This window comes from Aspergillus brasiliensis (assembly GCF_001889945.1).
Source record: "Aspergillus brasiliensis CBS 101740 unplaced genomic scaffold ASPBRscaffold_7, whole genome shotgun sequence".
Taxonomy (NCBI): Eukaryota; Fungi; Ascomycota; class Eurotiomycetes; order Eurotiales; family Aspergillaceae; genus Aspergillus; species Aspergillus brasiliensis.
Window position 1 is genome coordinate 583,521 of NW_027137448.1, and position 13,748 is coordinate 597,268.

Below are 13,748 nucleotides of genomic sequence, written 5' to 3' on the forward strand. Positions count from 1 at the left end.
GTTGTTCTGGAGACGGGGCCCAATTAGGCTGCGGCCGTTACGTGGAATTATGTCATCACCGATCCTACAAAACTGAGCCAGATTCACTTGACGGACACCTCCACCGTCGGATTGCTACGTCTGAGCTCGAGTTTATCTCAACCCCGAGCGTAATTCTGTGCGAGAAAAGCTTTCCTGGACAAATTCGCAGTTCTAACAAGTGACACCTGGCACCTTACTCTTGGGCCTTGCATCTCGTGCAGTCTGGCGCCTCTAACATTTCTGGTCGCCTTGCTAGCCGAGTCTTGAGTAAATCGCTCATGCGAAGACTGATAGCAGATTACTCCTTGGGCATCGATATCTGCAGCTTAGAATTTGCTTCCAATCTTCATGTTTAAGGTGCGATTCCTTTCATTGCCATAAATACCGTTTCAGTCGACCAGATTAAAGCTAGCTAACACACCGCGGTCCTCAGAGTCCCCCCGAACCTCCTCCCACGTTTCCAACCTTTGTACCCCAGTAGTCGCCGGACTGATCGCTCGACTATGGATCAATCAGGTCCTAAGGCCATCCTAACATCCGACAACTTTCAAAATGTTCACGAGATATCCCGAGCTACCTCTCCGGGAGGTGAGCCTGTCGCCTTAAACGGAGAGGGCGAGCCCAAGGCACGGGTTCGGCCTCGCACATACCCATATTTCAAATACCTACCATACACGCTGGAAGACGAACCGGAAAGACAGCGCAATCTACAAGAGATTCTGAAACAGCTATATATTGCGGTGGAAGCTGGTGACTTTAGCCCCGGTGCAGTGCACTGGACGCGAGAGCTTAGAGGATGGCTGTCACTCAAGTTTGATCCGACTCGAAGCGAGCGGATCAACCTTGTCAAGCTGTACTATGAGCTGTCACTTGCTCCTGGAATCGACCCTAATGTTTCAGAGCGGTTCGCAAGCATGTTCATGCTCCTTACCAAGTAAGTGCGCCCGTTGTTTTCGTCGCTCAGAGACTCTGGAACTAACTTTGGCTACAGGCGCAAGCATTATCTCAGACCAGTCAAAGATTTAACACTAGATTGGAGACCACTATACAGGGAGTTAAAATCATTCGTTCTACCGACGGAGTCTGGCCTTGTGCATTCGACGAACTTGAAGCGCAATGTAAAGACATTGACAAAGCTCTGCGCCTTCGTTCAGCTTTATATCGACCCATGTGAGCTGCCCGCCATGCTGGAAGAGTTCCTCCCTCATTACACTACATCCTTCTCGGAAGGTGCCTTTGTCGTTGTTGGGTTGATCAATCTCCTTTTGCCCACTTCTCCGCCGCCTGAAGCCAGAGAAGATCTTCTTCCGCATCATTATCTCCCTACTCATTTCCATCTCTGGTCACTCGTGAGCCGTTCGAAGACATTTGACATCACCTTCCTCGATTATTTGTCTCGTCTAGCTCGAGATTCATTGCCTGCTGCTCATATACCCTTCTCAGAGTATGGCTTATTCACGAAGGAACAGTCGTCTCTCATCTTCACGGCTATCCTCCGATTACTGGAGATCCCGGTCGGGCAGTCCACATCGCCTTACAGCGCTCTTGTGGACATTTCTTCTGGGCTGGGAATAATGCTGGACCGAGACACTCGGAAGCACCCTGTTGCTCATCACATTGCTCGATGGATCGTAATGTCACTATCTCCCGCTTGCCTTGAAGCCGAGGAGTCGGTGCTTACTCAACTCGAGGGTCTAATCCAAGCTGTAGAGACCTTCTTCCATCCTTCCAATTCTGGTAGTTGGACCAAGACCTTGTCCCAGTTGGTGTACTATCTAGCCGACTTTTTCGTCATGCGCTGGAACCGTGAGCAGAGTGGGGAGATGGATGTACCAGCAGAGCGGAGGCTGACTGAGCCTTTGAAGCGCCGTTTCGTGCTCTGTCTACGCGACGTCATCTTCATGGGTATCTATGCCAAGAGCGGTACCGCAATGAGCTTTTCTCTGTCTACCCTACAGAGCCTGGCCTTCTTGGAACCTCACCTGATCCTTCCAGGAGCTCTGCAGCGAATTTACCCGTCACTTCAAGGTCTTGTAGAGGTCCATCGCACCACCTCTTCTCTCCGCGCTCTGCAGGTCCTCTCGCGCATTATCTCGCGGACAAAGGGCTACCGTTGCCACATGACCACTTTACTGGGTCTTGCACTACCGGGAATTGACGCCAATGACCTCGAAAAGTCTCTACATGCCTTGTCCTTTATCCAATCCGCATGCTATAACATACCCATGGCCGATTTGACGAGGGAAGGGGATGATGTAAATTGTAACATGCTCGCAATGCAATGGATTACCGGCGAGATGGAACGCATGGAAGAGCAAGGCGTCGAGGTGCAGCTGAATTACGACACCGAGCTGGACGATAAGACAGAAGAGATGATCCTACGGTCCTCTACGTGCGGGTTTGGAGACTTCATTGTATCATTTCTGGGCCGTGTTTTCACCCTCCTCGAGAACCTGCCGGACGTGACCAGAGTCCGGAATGGATCTCCTGAAGAAAATATCGTGAATACTCTACCCGCCACTTTCATGCCACTACTCTCGTCCCTGTCTCCGGAGTACTACGATATTGCCTTATCGAAGGTCGTCGACTTCGTGTCAAACCATGTCATTCACCAAGCTCGGGATGCAATGGCCTTCATCTGTAACTCTGTGTGCAAAGTTAGCCCTGCGAAGGCTTTGAAGCGCTTCATTCCCGTGCTGACGCAGGCTATCCGTACTGAGATCGATGATAACGGCGCAGGATCAACTAGGACAACAGGCACCGATGTCCTTCCTCGCGACCGTGGCCTGGTATGGAACGTCAGCATGCTGAGCATGTGTGTCGTTCATGTCGGAGATGCCGTTCTCGCGCATAAGAAAGAGCTCTTCGACATAGCTGTGTACATGCAGCAAAAGTGTAGGGGAATACCGACGGTCCATATCTCCAATTTTATTCACCATCTTCTTCTCAACCTGACGGGAACCTATACATCGGACTACTCATTGTATGAGCCTGATGTGGTTGCCAAGGGTATACACCCTGATCTGTGGAGCTACCAACAGGATCCTTGTAAACTGAGCGTAAAGTGGCATGTTCCAAAGCGAGAAGAGCTCGAGTTTGCCGTTGAGCTTTTCCAGAATCAGGCTCAGTCTGCTCTCAAGCAGCTGACGGCGCTGACCACTGAGACGTCTAGCGTCAAGCGTGATGGAAGTGGTAAAGACTGGTCAGACGAAGTAACCAGAAATCTGGTCCTACTACGACTTATCCTTTCGGGTATCTCTGTGCTTTTTGACCCGAAGGCGGCATCAACCACAACTGTTAACAGATCTACCACATCCTCCAATGATGTGGAGATGGCGGACGCCAAAGGAGATTCGCACACCGTTGATGATGAAGATGCCGACTCTGCCTTGGACAGCTCCGATGAAGCGGCTGTCCGGGAATCCTTCTCATACCCAACAAATTATCCACTGCGTGAGACAGATCAGATGTACACTACGATCCATGAGATCCGAGAGAAGGCAGGCTGGGTCCTTCACGATGTCCACAGATTCCTCTCTGATAAGCAGGAGGATGATGTACCCTGCTTTGCAGCTCTTTACTCGGCTTACCGGTCTTGGTTTGTGGACGTGGGTATTGAGAGATCCGCCCATGTCCTTGACAGAGTAACACGTCTCCTTGCGGCCGACATTCATCCTTATAAAATGAGCGGTATTCGTAAGGACTACCCTCGTCCTCTGCTCGTACGCAGGGCCAATGTGTACCATCTGCAGCGCTTGAGGCATAATGCTGCACCTCGGCGGCGGTCTAAGCTGGATGAGATTCTGCTACTAGACATTGCGGAGTCTTGCGTCTCCCTCTATACAGAAACGCGGCGCAATGCTCAAAGTGCGGGTGAATCGGCCCTCAAGGCTGTCTGGGGTTCCCGGCTGCTTGTCATCCCTCCTCTTCTCAAGGCTCTTCAGAAAGGCATCAGGGAGAATGACCACGCACGTATTAAAGGAGCATTATTCTCTCTCTTGCTTGGCAGCGTCGCCAAGACAGTTGGTCGTCACTGGAAATTCGCGCCCACCTTGGTCCGAACCTTTATAGACGCAAGTGCCGTCGACAAACCGTCAGTGCAGAGGATCTGTTCTAGCGCTGTATACCAGATCATGGACTATGGTCGTTCCATGGAAAGAATGGCCATCTTGGATCGCGATATCGTCGAGGCAATTGCACCGCAAGAGAATGTCGCAGATGAAATCAAGCAGAAACGGGAGATCATCAATAACAAGCGCGTGCTTATCGAGCAGAAGAAGGCTGATCTGTCAGAAGAGCTTGTCAACCTTGCCCGGGTGTCCCACTGGAAGGTGGCCAGCCGTGCGGCTACTATTGTCATCACAATGGGCCTCAGATTCGATTATGTTGCAAGCGAGAACCTCATAGACCTGGTGACTCACGGCTCAATTGACGATCACCCCGGCCTAAGGGGTATGTATTCTCAGGCGCTCATCGCATTGTTCACGATGATAGATGTCCGGGCAATTTGCAGCCATGATTACAAGAATTATATCTTAGGACATCAACATTTCCCTTCTAAGATCAAGGTCGCCACCAAACGGTATGAAGAAGGGTGGACCAAGGAATACCTTTCGAGCTTCGGGAATCCCGAGGCGGAGTACTACGTTGACCATGACTTCCCTGGTTGGCTGGTTTGGGCAGACAGTATGCCTGCCTACAAGTCAAACGTGGAACGGGATATCGAATATGACGGAGTGGAGTGGAAGGTTCGCGCCTACATGGGTAAATTGTTCGACCGAAGCTGGTTCTCCAAGTTCTTCATGTACTTGAAGCAGGAGCCACGGGATCCTTCGGCGGATAAATTCCGCATGCCCTGCGCTATGATGCTCCTCTACGCGTTCGAATTGATGCTTCGAGATGGTCTCACAGCAGCCACTTTCCAAGACATTCAGGAGGAAATCCAGATTGTTTTCGAAGATGGTAGCGACAAGCATCAGCATAGGGCTACTGCTGAAATTCTTGGCGCCCTGGTGAGCTCTGTGGCAGATACGAGCGTCGAGAAACGTACAATGGTCTGGGAATACGCTTTCCCCATCGTCCAGAAGATTTTTACTGATGGTTTGACTCCCGAGAACTCTGGCTACTGGACAACTTTCCTCCATATGATTCTTCAGTGCCGGGATCCTCGACGAGCTTGGCCATTGGTCGACTGGCTTGCCAGTTTCCGGCTGGACATGGGTACAAATGCTGCTTTCAAGGAAAGCTCCAAGATCAATTTGCTGCACCAGTCTATAATCGATGCTGGATGGCACTTCCAACTTGAGAAGCCAATCATTAAGGATTTCCTTGCCCACCTTGACCATCCATACAAGGGCGTTCGCGAAGCGATGGGCCAGACAATCGCGACGATATTCCGCACCAGATACCACGAATCGTATGCCGATCTCAAACGTCTACTATCAGCCCAAGAGTCAGCATCATCGGTGGGTACATACCCTTACCTTCCGACTGAGGATTTCACGAAGATGGTCCATGAAGTATTTGACCGCATTGAGAAATGGCGCCATGAGAGGACTCCTGGCCAACAAGCGCCCTCTTCCTATACATCGGGCTGCAAGACAGTTCTTCTGTGGCTTGACTCAACTCTCTCATCTCACGAGTGCACGCAACTGGTCCCCTTCTTCCCGGATCTGTTCACGGGGCAACTCTTGCACATGATGGATGTCAAGGAGGACCCAGAGCTGCAGTCCTTGGCATACCACGTCTTCCGTCATCTGCCCAACATCCCGTATCCTGCTGAAGACAATTCCGGGTTCATCAAAACACTCATCCACATAGGACAGACCTCTCCCTCATGGCATCAACGCCTGCGCGTCATGATCAATATCCAGATCATATATTTCCGTCGCCTATTCTTGCTCTCCAACGGTGATCGAGACAAGCTGTTCGAGTGTGTCGCGAGCATGTTGGAAGACCCTCAGCATGAAGTGAGAGTGGGCGCATCGGCCACACTGTCCGGCATGATCCGCTGTTCGCCCGTTTCCCTTCGGCAGGAGATGGTCGACCGACTCAGAGAACGGTTCACCAAGGTATTGGTTGACAATCCCCTCCCGAAGAAACCCAAGGGATTCCGCTCTGGCCTGTCGACTCCGGTCTCGTCGGGGGCTGGTACACCGACCCCTGAACACACTCGGCTCATTTTAGTCAGACACGGTGCTGTTCTGGGTCTCGGTGCGCTTATCCAGGCGTTCCCATACAACAGTCCGCCCCCGCGCTGGATGCCGGAGGCCCTCACGACACTTAGTGTTCGTGCTGCCAGTGATCCAGGCATTGTTGGTTCTAGCGTCAAGTCTATCATTAGTGAGTTCAAGAAGACAAGGCAAGACACTTGGCATATTGATGCAAAGGTAAGTTCCAGCTACCATACAGTAGCAATTAAGCCCAGGGGTATCAAATCCACTAACTTATTCCAATAGGCCTTCACGCCGGATCAGCTTGAAGATCTTTCTGGAGTTCTTTGGAAGAGCTATTTCGCATGATGTGCACATTAAGGGACGATAATCACGCATGGTGGATGAGTCTGATATGCATTCGTTTTTATTATTCTTCGAAAGACACGTTCGGGATATGCATATCATTTCAGGCTTGTCTGGGTTACAGGTATTGAGTGGATACGGGAGCTGGCCGGCATTGGGAAACTAGTATACGTAGGGACTGAGCATATTTAAATCAAAAGACATCTATTTGTTCGATACCTCAATATTGGCATTTTCCGTTGTCGAGTATTTACACGCAACACTCCTAGCACATCGAATTGAGCGGTAGCTTTATTGCACAATTGGTTTAGTAGTAATACATGTTGCTGTGGTGTGTGGTGCGTGGTTGCAGATCTGGGGCCTAGTTTAGTCAGCCGGCGTGAGCAACATCACGTGCCCGGAAGCAGCCACGCGGCTCGGCGGCCATCGAACCGCATCATCAATCGAACTCCAGGGGCGCTGGACAGCTTCAAGTTCTTCCTTACGCTTAATCCTTTCCCAGGTTGGCTCTGGAAATCTATCTTTATTCCACCGCTAGTACTCCAGGCTCTTGTTCTAGCGCTCCTGCGCACTATTGTCCCCGTGGTGTAGAAGAACTGCTTAAGGCAGTCTTGCTTTCACCATGGCTCCAAGGGACACCTTGTTCCGCTCGTCGGAAATGAGCTTGACCCAGCTCTATATCGCGAACGAAATCGGAAGAGAGGTTGTCAGTGCTCTGGGAGAGCTTGGTCAGGTTCAATTTAGAGATGTGAGTCGGTTTTTTGATATCTTGGTTGGCATGCATGAAACGAGCTCGGCTGATGTCTGTTACGTCTGTTTCTAGCTTAACCCCGACACCAATGCGTTCCAGCGTACTTTTACGAAGGAGATCCGCCGGCTGGATAATGTGGAAAGACAGCTGCGTATGTTCTGTGATCAATGATAGAGTTTCCGTGCAAGCGCTGTGTCCTTCGGTCTAACCCGTCACGCACACCAGGCTACTTCCACGCCCAGATGGACAAGGCAAGCATCCCCATGAGATCTTCGTCCGAATTCTCCGACACCCTGGCTGCTCCCTTGGCCTCCGAAATCGACGAACTCGCCGAGCGTAGTGAAAGCCTCGAACAACGGATCGCTTCGCTGAACGATAGCTACGAGACTCTGAAGAAACGTGAGGTGGAGCTGACTGAGTGGCGCTGGGTGCTGCGGGAAGCTGGTGGTTTCTTCGATCGTGCTCACAGCCATACGGAGGAAATCCGCCAATCTTTCGATAACGACGAAGCCCCCCTCCTCCGCGATGTCGAACAGCAGAGCCGCGGCCCCAACGGTGACGCGCAGGGCCAGCAGTCTTTCCTTGAGATGAATATCGGCTTCGTGGCTGGTGTGATTCCGCGGGACAGGATCGGGGCCTTCGAGCGCATCTTGTGGCGCACTTTGCGTGGTAACCTTTACATGAACCAGTCGGAGATCCCTGAGGCCATCATCGACCCGACCACCAACGAGGAGTCCCACAAGAACGTCTTCGTGATCTTTGCTCACGGAAAGAGCATCATCGCTAAGATCCGAAAGATCTCCGAGTCGCTGGGTGCCTCCCTCTACAATGTCGACGAGAACAGTGAGTTGAGACGGGATCAGATTCATGAGGTCAATACCCGCCTCGGTGATGTTGGCAATGTTCTGCGTAACACCAAGAACACCCTTGACGCGGAGCTCACGCAGATTGCCCGCTCGCTCGCGGCCTGGATGATTATTGTCAAGAAGGAGAAGGCTGTCTATGATACACTGAACAAATTCTCCTACGATCAGGCGAGAAAGACTCTTATCGCGGAAGCGTGGTGTCCCACCAATTCGCTGGGCTTGATTAAATCGACACTGCAGGACGTCAACGACCGTGCTGGGTTGAGTGTGCCTACCATCGTCAATCAAATCAAGACCAACAAGACCCCCCCGACTTACATGCGGACGAACAAGTTCACTCAAGCTTTCCAAACTATCGTCGACGCCTACGGTATCTCGAAGTACTCCGAAGCCAACCCTGGATTGTACACCATTGTCACGTTCCCCTTCCTGTTCGCTGTCATGTTCGGTGATTTTGGGCACGGTGCCTTGATGACCATGGCTGCCGCCGCCATGATCTTCTGGGAACGCAAGCTGGCGAAGGCCAAGTTGGACGAGCTAACATACATGGCATTCTACGGTCGTTACATCATGCTCATGATGGGTCTCTTCTCTATGTACACCGGTCTTCTCTACAACGATGTTTTCTCCAAGTCATTCACGGTCTTCCCCAGTCAGTGGCAGTGGCCCGACGACATTAAGCAAGGGCAGACCGTCGAGGCATCTTTGAAGCCTGGTTATCGCTTCCCTTTCGGTCTGGACTGGAACTGGCACGAAGCCGAAAACTCTCTTCTTTTCACAAACAGTCTGAAGATGAAGATGAGTATCTGTCTTGGTTGGGCACACGTAAGCGACTTCACCCAGCACCTTTTACCAGTTATTAACCTTGCTCACAGATGACCTACGCTCTTTGCTTGCAATATGTCAACGCTCGGCATTTCAAATCCAAGGTTGATGTTATTGGTAACTTCATTCCCGGCATGATCTTCTTCCAGTCCATCTTCGGATACCTTGTTCTTACCATCCTCTACAAGTGGTCCGTGGATTGGGAAGCCCGAGGCCAGTCCCCTCCCGGACTTCTCAACATGCTTATCTTCATGTTCCTCTCTCCCGGAACGGTTGAGGAACAACTCTACCCCGGTCAGGCAAGCGTCCAGGTTCTTCTTCTGCTTCTTGCTGTCATTCAAGTGCCGATCATGCTCTTCTTCAAGCCCTTCTACCTTCGTTGGGAGCACAACCGTGCCCGCGCTCTTGGATACCGTGGCCTTGGTGAGCCATCCCGAGTTAGTGCGTTAGAAGACGATGCCGATGGTGGTCGCGACAGCATGGCTAGCGATGGTGAAGGTGTTGCCATGATCGCTCAGGATCTCGGGGACGAAGAGCACGAAGAGTTTGACTTTGGAGAGATCATGATCCACCAGGTCATCCACACCATTGAATTCTGTCTGAACTGTATCTCCCACACCGCCTCCTACCTGCGTCTGTGGGCTCTGTCTCTGGCCCACCAGCAGCTCTCTATCGTGCTGTGGGACATGACCATTGGCGGCGCTTTCGAGCAAGATTCTCCCACCATGCGGGTCATCATGATCGTTGTCACCTTCTACCTCTGGTTCACATTGACCATTGCCATTCTCTGCGTCATGGAGGGTACCAGTGCCATGCTCCACTCCCTCCGTCTACACTGGGTCGAAGCCATGAGCAAACATTTCATGGGTGAAGGTATACCTTTTACCCCGTTCAGCTTCCAGACCCTCCTCGAAGAGGATCCTGTTGACTAGTTTTTCCTTCTTTATCCAACTGCATGCGTTGCAATTTCCTTTCCTTTTTACACTTTTGGATGAAGATGTCACATTATTCCATTCCCTGAGGGAATTTGATCGAATCTAGATATTCATGGCGTCTTGTCCCTTTCATCCGTGTCTTTCTTTTGGCTGTGCTACTAGATGATCGGAAATATATATGTCGACTTGTACACATACATTCCTGACCGTAGGACATATAGTAACTTGTGTATGCCGTGGATTTTTATCTTCAATGCTACTACCATTGAGTTGAAAGCAAAGAACTATTATGGTCACCCTGCAACTACACGAGAAATTAGCATGTCCGTGTCACAGCCACATATGAAGGGAACTAAGCGGGCATTGCTAAAAGAGGAGTCATGCCCAAACCGCCATCAGGCATTCAAACAATCGTTCAGCACCTCATCGTGTAATAAGATACTTGAACGATTAGTAGAATTATTTCTATTGCCTGACTGAACACAAGTGTTCAACTATGGAATCTTTGCCGAGTTCACTGTAGTCTAGGAATCGATGGAGGAAATTTATTATTCCACCAATTAGGGGCATTGCTAGCATATTCTCCACAACTTTATCAGAGTATCTACAGTGATTGATTTGATTACTATTTACTTTACCTTGGGGTTTTGAGAATGATGTGATGTCTAGTATATAAATTGGAAAGGCTACTAGTAGTTACTGCTACTTTGGTACTGAGTCATTGTCTACAAATTAGTAGGTAGTAATGGTTGAGTTCGCTTGAACTGTTATTAGCACCCCGGCCGGGATATAACTAGTATATATTTTTGACCAGTACTGTTATAGTAGTAGTAGTCTTAGTGTTCCAGTACACAGCACTACTATTTATAACATCGACACTCATTACCGATCGCTGGAATCGCAGAGCCTTTGCCTTTCTTTCATGGTCCTGACCCTTGAAATTACATTGAAATGTCTTTGAATTCTAGTAAGGTAAAGATAGTAAAAATAAAAATAAAAATAAAAATAAAATAAAACTTTAAAACAATCATATGGTTTGGGGACAAATTGAACCTACATGAACAGAGACTCTCTACGCAGTGAATGTTGAAGTGTACGAAGTACTACCAGATAGGGGCTCAATTTTCTTGTGGCACAAGAGAAGGGCAGCGGCGGAAACAGGTCCAGATGAGTCGCTAGTAAGTAACCAATGGTTAACTAATTAGATTATTTCGGGAGCTCTAGAGCAGATTCGGAACGAAAGACCGAATGTGAAGACCCTCTTTTGTTTAGTGCCATATCCCAGGTCCGATGGATGCTTAGTTACTTGCCGCTAATGGAAAGAAGATAGCTAATATCACCAACAGGCACGCGATGCGAAAACCATGTCGGCCGATATCGGATATATACTGAATCAGGCAGAGTGGACAGAACAGATATTTGTGCAAAACATGTACTCAGTTGTCCTGCAATGATTCACATCTCATTGGGAGCCATAAGCTATACTAGCTTATGGTTCCTGCCTGCCATTGGAACTGTATAGATCAACTGTCTGTCACATAGTAATCTAGCTAAGTTGACCTTACATGCTATTTATCTGGAACCACAATATATCTACGTATCTACTACCATAACACTTTTCGAAGCGGATCCCCGCTAGGATCACTGAACCAAACTTCGGAGATTGAGAAACTACCAGGAGCAATTTGGCTAACTATCGGCCGACGTTAGCTGCTCTTCATCTAGGAATAGCCGAGCTCTACAGCCTTATATCGACATTTATGCATACATAGTCAGTACAGAATCTCACCGGAGAAGTTCCGAGTACTCCTACCGAATCGTGGGTCTTTGAACGATAATTATATTAGAATACTACTACTACTGCTGCTGCTGCTGCTATTACACAAATAATACATGACTTAAAGCCAAAAATCCTACCAGAGCCCCAGCTGTAGACAATCTCAATGCTGATGCTGCCGATGTGCACTTTTCGGTTCCTAGAAACCGAAAGGGTCAGCCTTTTTATTTAAACGTTGGGAAAAGAACTAGTACTCACCTCTGGCATACGCGCACAAGTCATCATAGCTCCAGGCACTGTCACTCCAGGCGGTGTAGTTGAAACTTCCAGTCAAGTTATCGCACCGGGTATAACTACATTCCCATGCGGCTTTACTCCACGTATCAGATACGCCGTGTGCGTTCTCACAGATACACTTCAGAGTCGATTTGGAGGTACTAGCTGCAATGGTCGTGTAATTGGTACCACACGTACCGTTATCGAGGATTTGACTGAGATATCCTGTATAGCATGGCTTGAAGCAGGACCCATAATTGTCCATGTAGGCATCCCAGGAACAAGGAACGAAGGACATGGTTTATGGTATGGTGGAAATTTTGTCTCAGTAGCCCCTATCGGAGAGAAAGAAACCAAATAATGGGAGTTGAGGATGATGAAATGGTCAGCGTGTAGGGCTTTCTGTTTGAAAATTGTCTGTTAACTTGTGAGACCCGGACCACCCTCTCTTTATAACCAATTATAACCCTTTCTCATTTTCACCTTTTTCTTATTTATTTCTTTCCCTCTCCTCTGGACTAGTCCCTGGGTAGTAGACCCTGCGTTGGCAGGAACAAAACCCTTAAAAGGGAGAATCGAGATTTTCTGGTGGGCACATACTAGTATAGTTCCTGACTAGTAGTCCATACTTTTGCAGGCTTGTAGCATCGAATTCCCTGAGTAAGTTAGCTTCGCTCATATTGGTGGAAACCCCGGAAGTATCCGATTGGCCGCGAAGATTCGTTCCGATGCCGGCTTGTTATCCAAACCGTGGGAATCGACAGCTGCACTTTTTACCATTTGCAGATTTTGGCACATCAGCTACGAGTAAGGCTGGGCTTGGCGAAGCTTCGCTTGTCACTGTGGTGGATTGTGAATGGTGGGAGGTATCAAGAAAGGGACTGGCCAAAGGGAGGAGATATTAGCTACTAGGAGGTATGTCGATAACAAGTTAAGTAAAGAGAGAGAGAACAGTAATATATGATTTCGAGTGATTCTCTGGACTCGTACCGTGCGTGCTGTTGATTAAGACGGATATTAGACAGAACAAGATTGGTGACTTTGATTCGACTCTTTTCGATCTTCTCTGGTTGAATTACTTCATCGCAGGACAAATAAGTGTGTATAGGAACACGTGATGTGTGCCATAGTAGATTCCTCTCTTAGGACTGGTTGTTGCGATGATTCCGCTACGATCAGACCTAGTAATGCTATCGTACCTGATGAGTATGAACTTAACTTATCTGTCGATTTTAATCACTACTACTAGTATGTATGGGGTTCAGTGATAGAGTAAGTGTTGGGTATATACAGTATATCACTGCGAGATCGAGCAGAGCTCAGAATATTAGATACTAAGTGGATCTATAACATTCTAGTATGTTACGTGTACGAGATTAAAGGTATAGAGCTGCCTATATTGTGTCCAATTAACTGGCAACTTTTATCTTAAATGCTAGTTGCCGTATTCATCTGTAAGTGAGAAAAAAAAATAGATTGAGCCAATGCGGGGGCGGGGTAGATTCGGAAGAGTGCAAACGAGTGAGATGAGAATACTAAGAGATTGGCGGCTCTACAATGAAGCCTAAGTGGCAGGAAATATAAGGTCTAATCGTCTACGAATCAAAATGTATAATTATAGAATTTTTATTTGCATTTTGTGAGATATGTAAGTGTTTGTGGATCATAAATGACATGCCAGTGCAAAGGTGTCACCGGGTACCTGCTGTACGCACTGACTCACATTCCGTAACATGAAACCATAAAACTCCACCCTAGTGCTGTTCCTTTGTGTCATGA

General features: G+C 48.8%; 3 protein-coding genes across 3 annotated transcripts; 2 read left to right on the plus strand and 1 right to left on the minus strand.

Annotated features, from left to right (window-relative positions):
* Positions 1 to 524: 524 nt before the first annotated feature.
* Positions 525 to 6,542, plus strand: ASPBRDRAFT_30769 (proteasome activator BLM10; the record flags this gene model as incomplete). Its single annotated transcript, XM_067622813.1, has 3 exons — positions 525 to 955; positions 1,013 to 6,410; positions 6,480 to 6,542. The coding sequence occupies 3 exons, from the start codon at positions 525 to 527 to the stop codon at positions 6,540 to 6,542; spliced, it is 5,892 nt and encodes a 1,963-aa protein (XP_067478264.1).
* A 459-nt stretch (positions 6,543 to 7,001) lies between these two features.
* ASPBRDRAFT_43912 (H(+)-transporting V0 sector ATPase subunit a) lies at positions 7,002 to 10,264 on the plus strand. The gene is made up of 4 exons (XM_067625087.1): positions 7,002 to 7,287; positions 7,363 to 7,441; positions 7,516 to 8,981; positions 9,032 to 10,264. The coding sequence occupies exons 1-4, from the start codon at positions 7,162 to 7,164 to the stop codon at positions 9,911 to 9,913; spliced, it is 2,553 nt and encodes an 850-aa protein (XP_067478265.1). The 5' UTR covers positions 7,002 to 7,161; the 3' UTR covers positions 9,914 to 10,264.
* A 1,424-nt stretch (positions 10,265 to 11,688) lies between these two features.
* Positions 11,689 to 12,399, minus strand: ASPBRDRAFT_207663 (uncharacterized protein; the record flags this gene model as incomplete). The annotated part of the gene is made up of 3 exons (XM_067621807.1): positions 11,963 to 12,399; positions 11,834 to 11,892; positions 11,689 to 11,741 (listed from the first exon to the last, which is right to left on the minus strand). The coding sequence occupies exons 1-3, from the start codon at positions 12,265 to 12,267 to the stop codon at positions 11,689 to 11,691; spliced, it is 417 nt and encodes a 138-aa protein (XP_067478266.1). The 5' UTR covers positions 12,268 to 12,399.
* Between the last annotated feature and the right edge of the window lie 1,349 nt (positions 12,400 to 13,748).

Coding starts and splice junctions, on each gene's coding strand:
- ASPBRDRAFT_43912 (XM_067625087.1), top strand. CDS start 7,162: ATGGCTCCAAGGGACACCTTGTTCCGCTCGTCGGAAATGAGCTTGACC. Junction 7,442..7,515: donor TAATGTGGAAAGACAGCTGC/GTATGTTCTGTG, acceptor CACGCACACCAG/GCTACTTCCACGCCCAGATG. Junction 8,982..9,031: donor TCTGTCTTGGTTGGGCACAC/GTAAGCGACTTC, acceptor CCTTGCTCACAG/ATGACCTACGCTCTTTGCTT.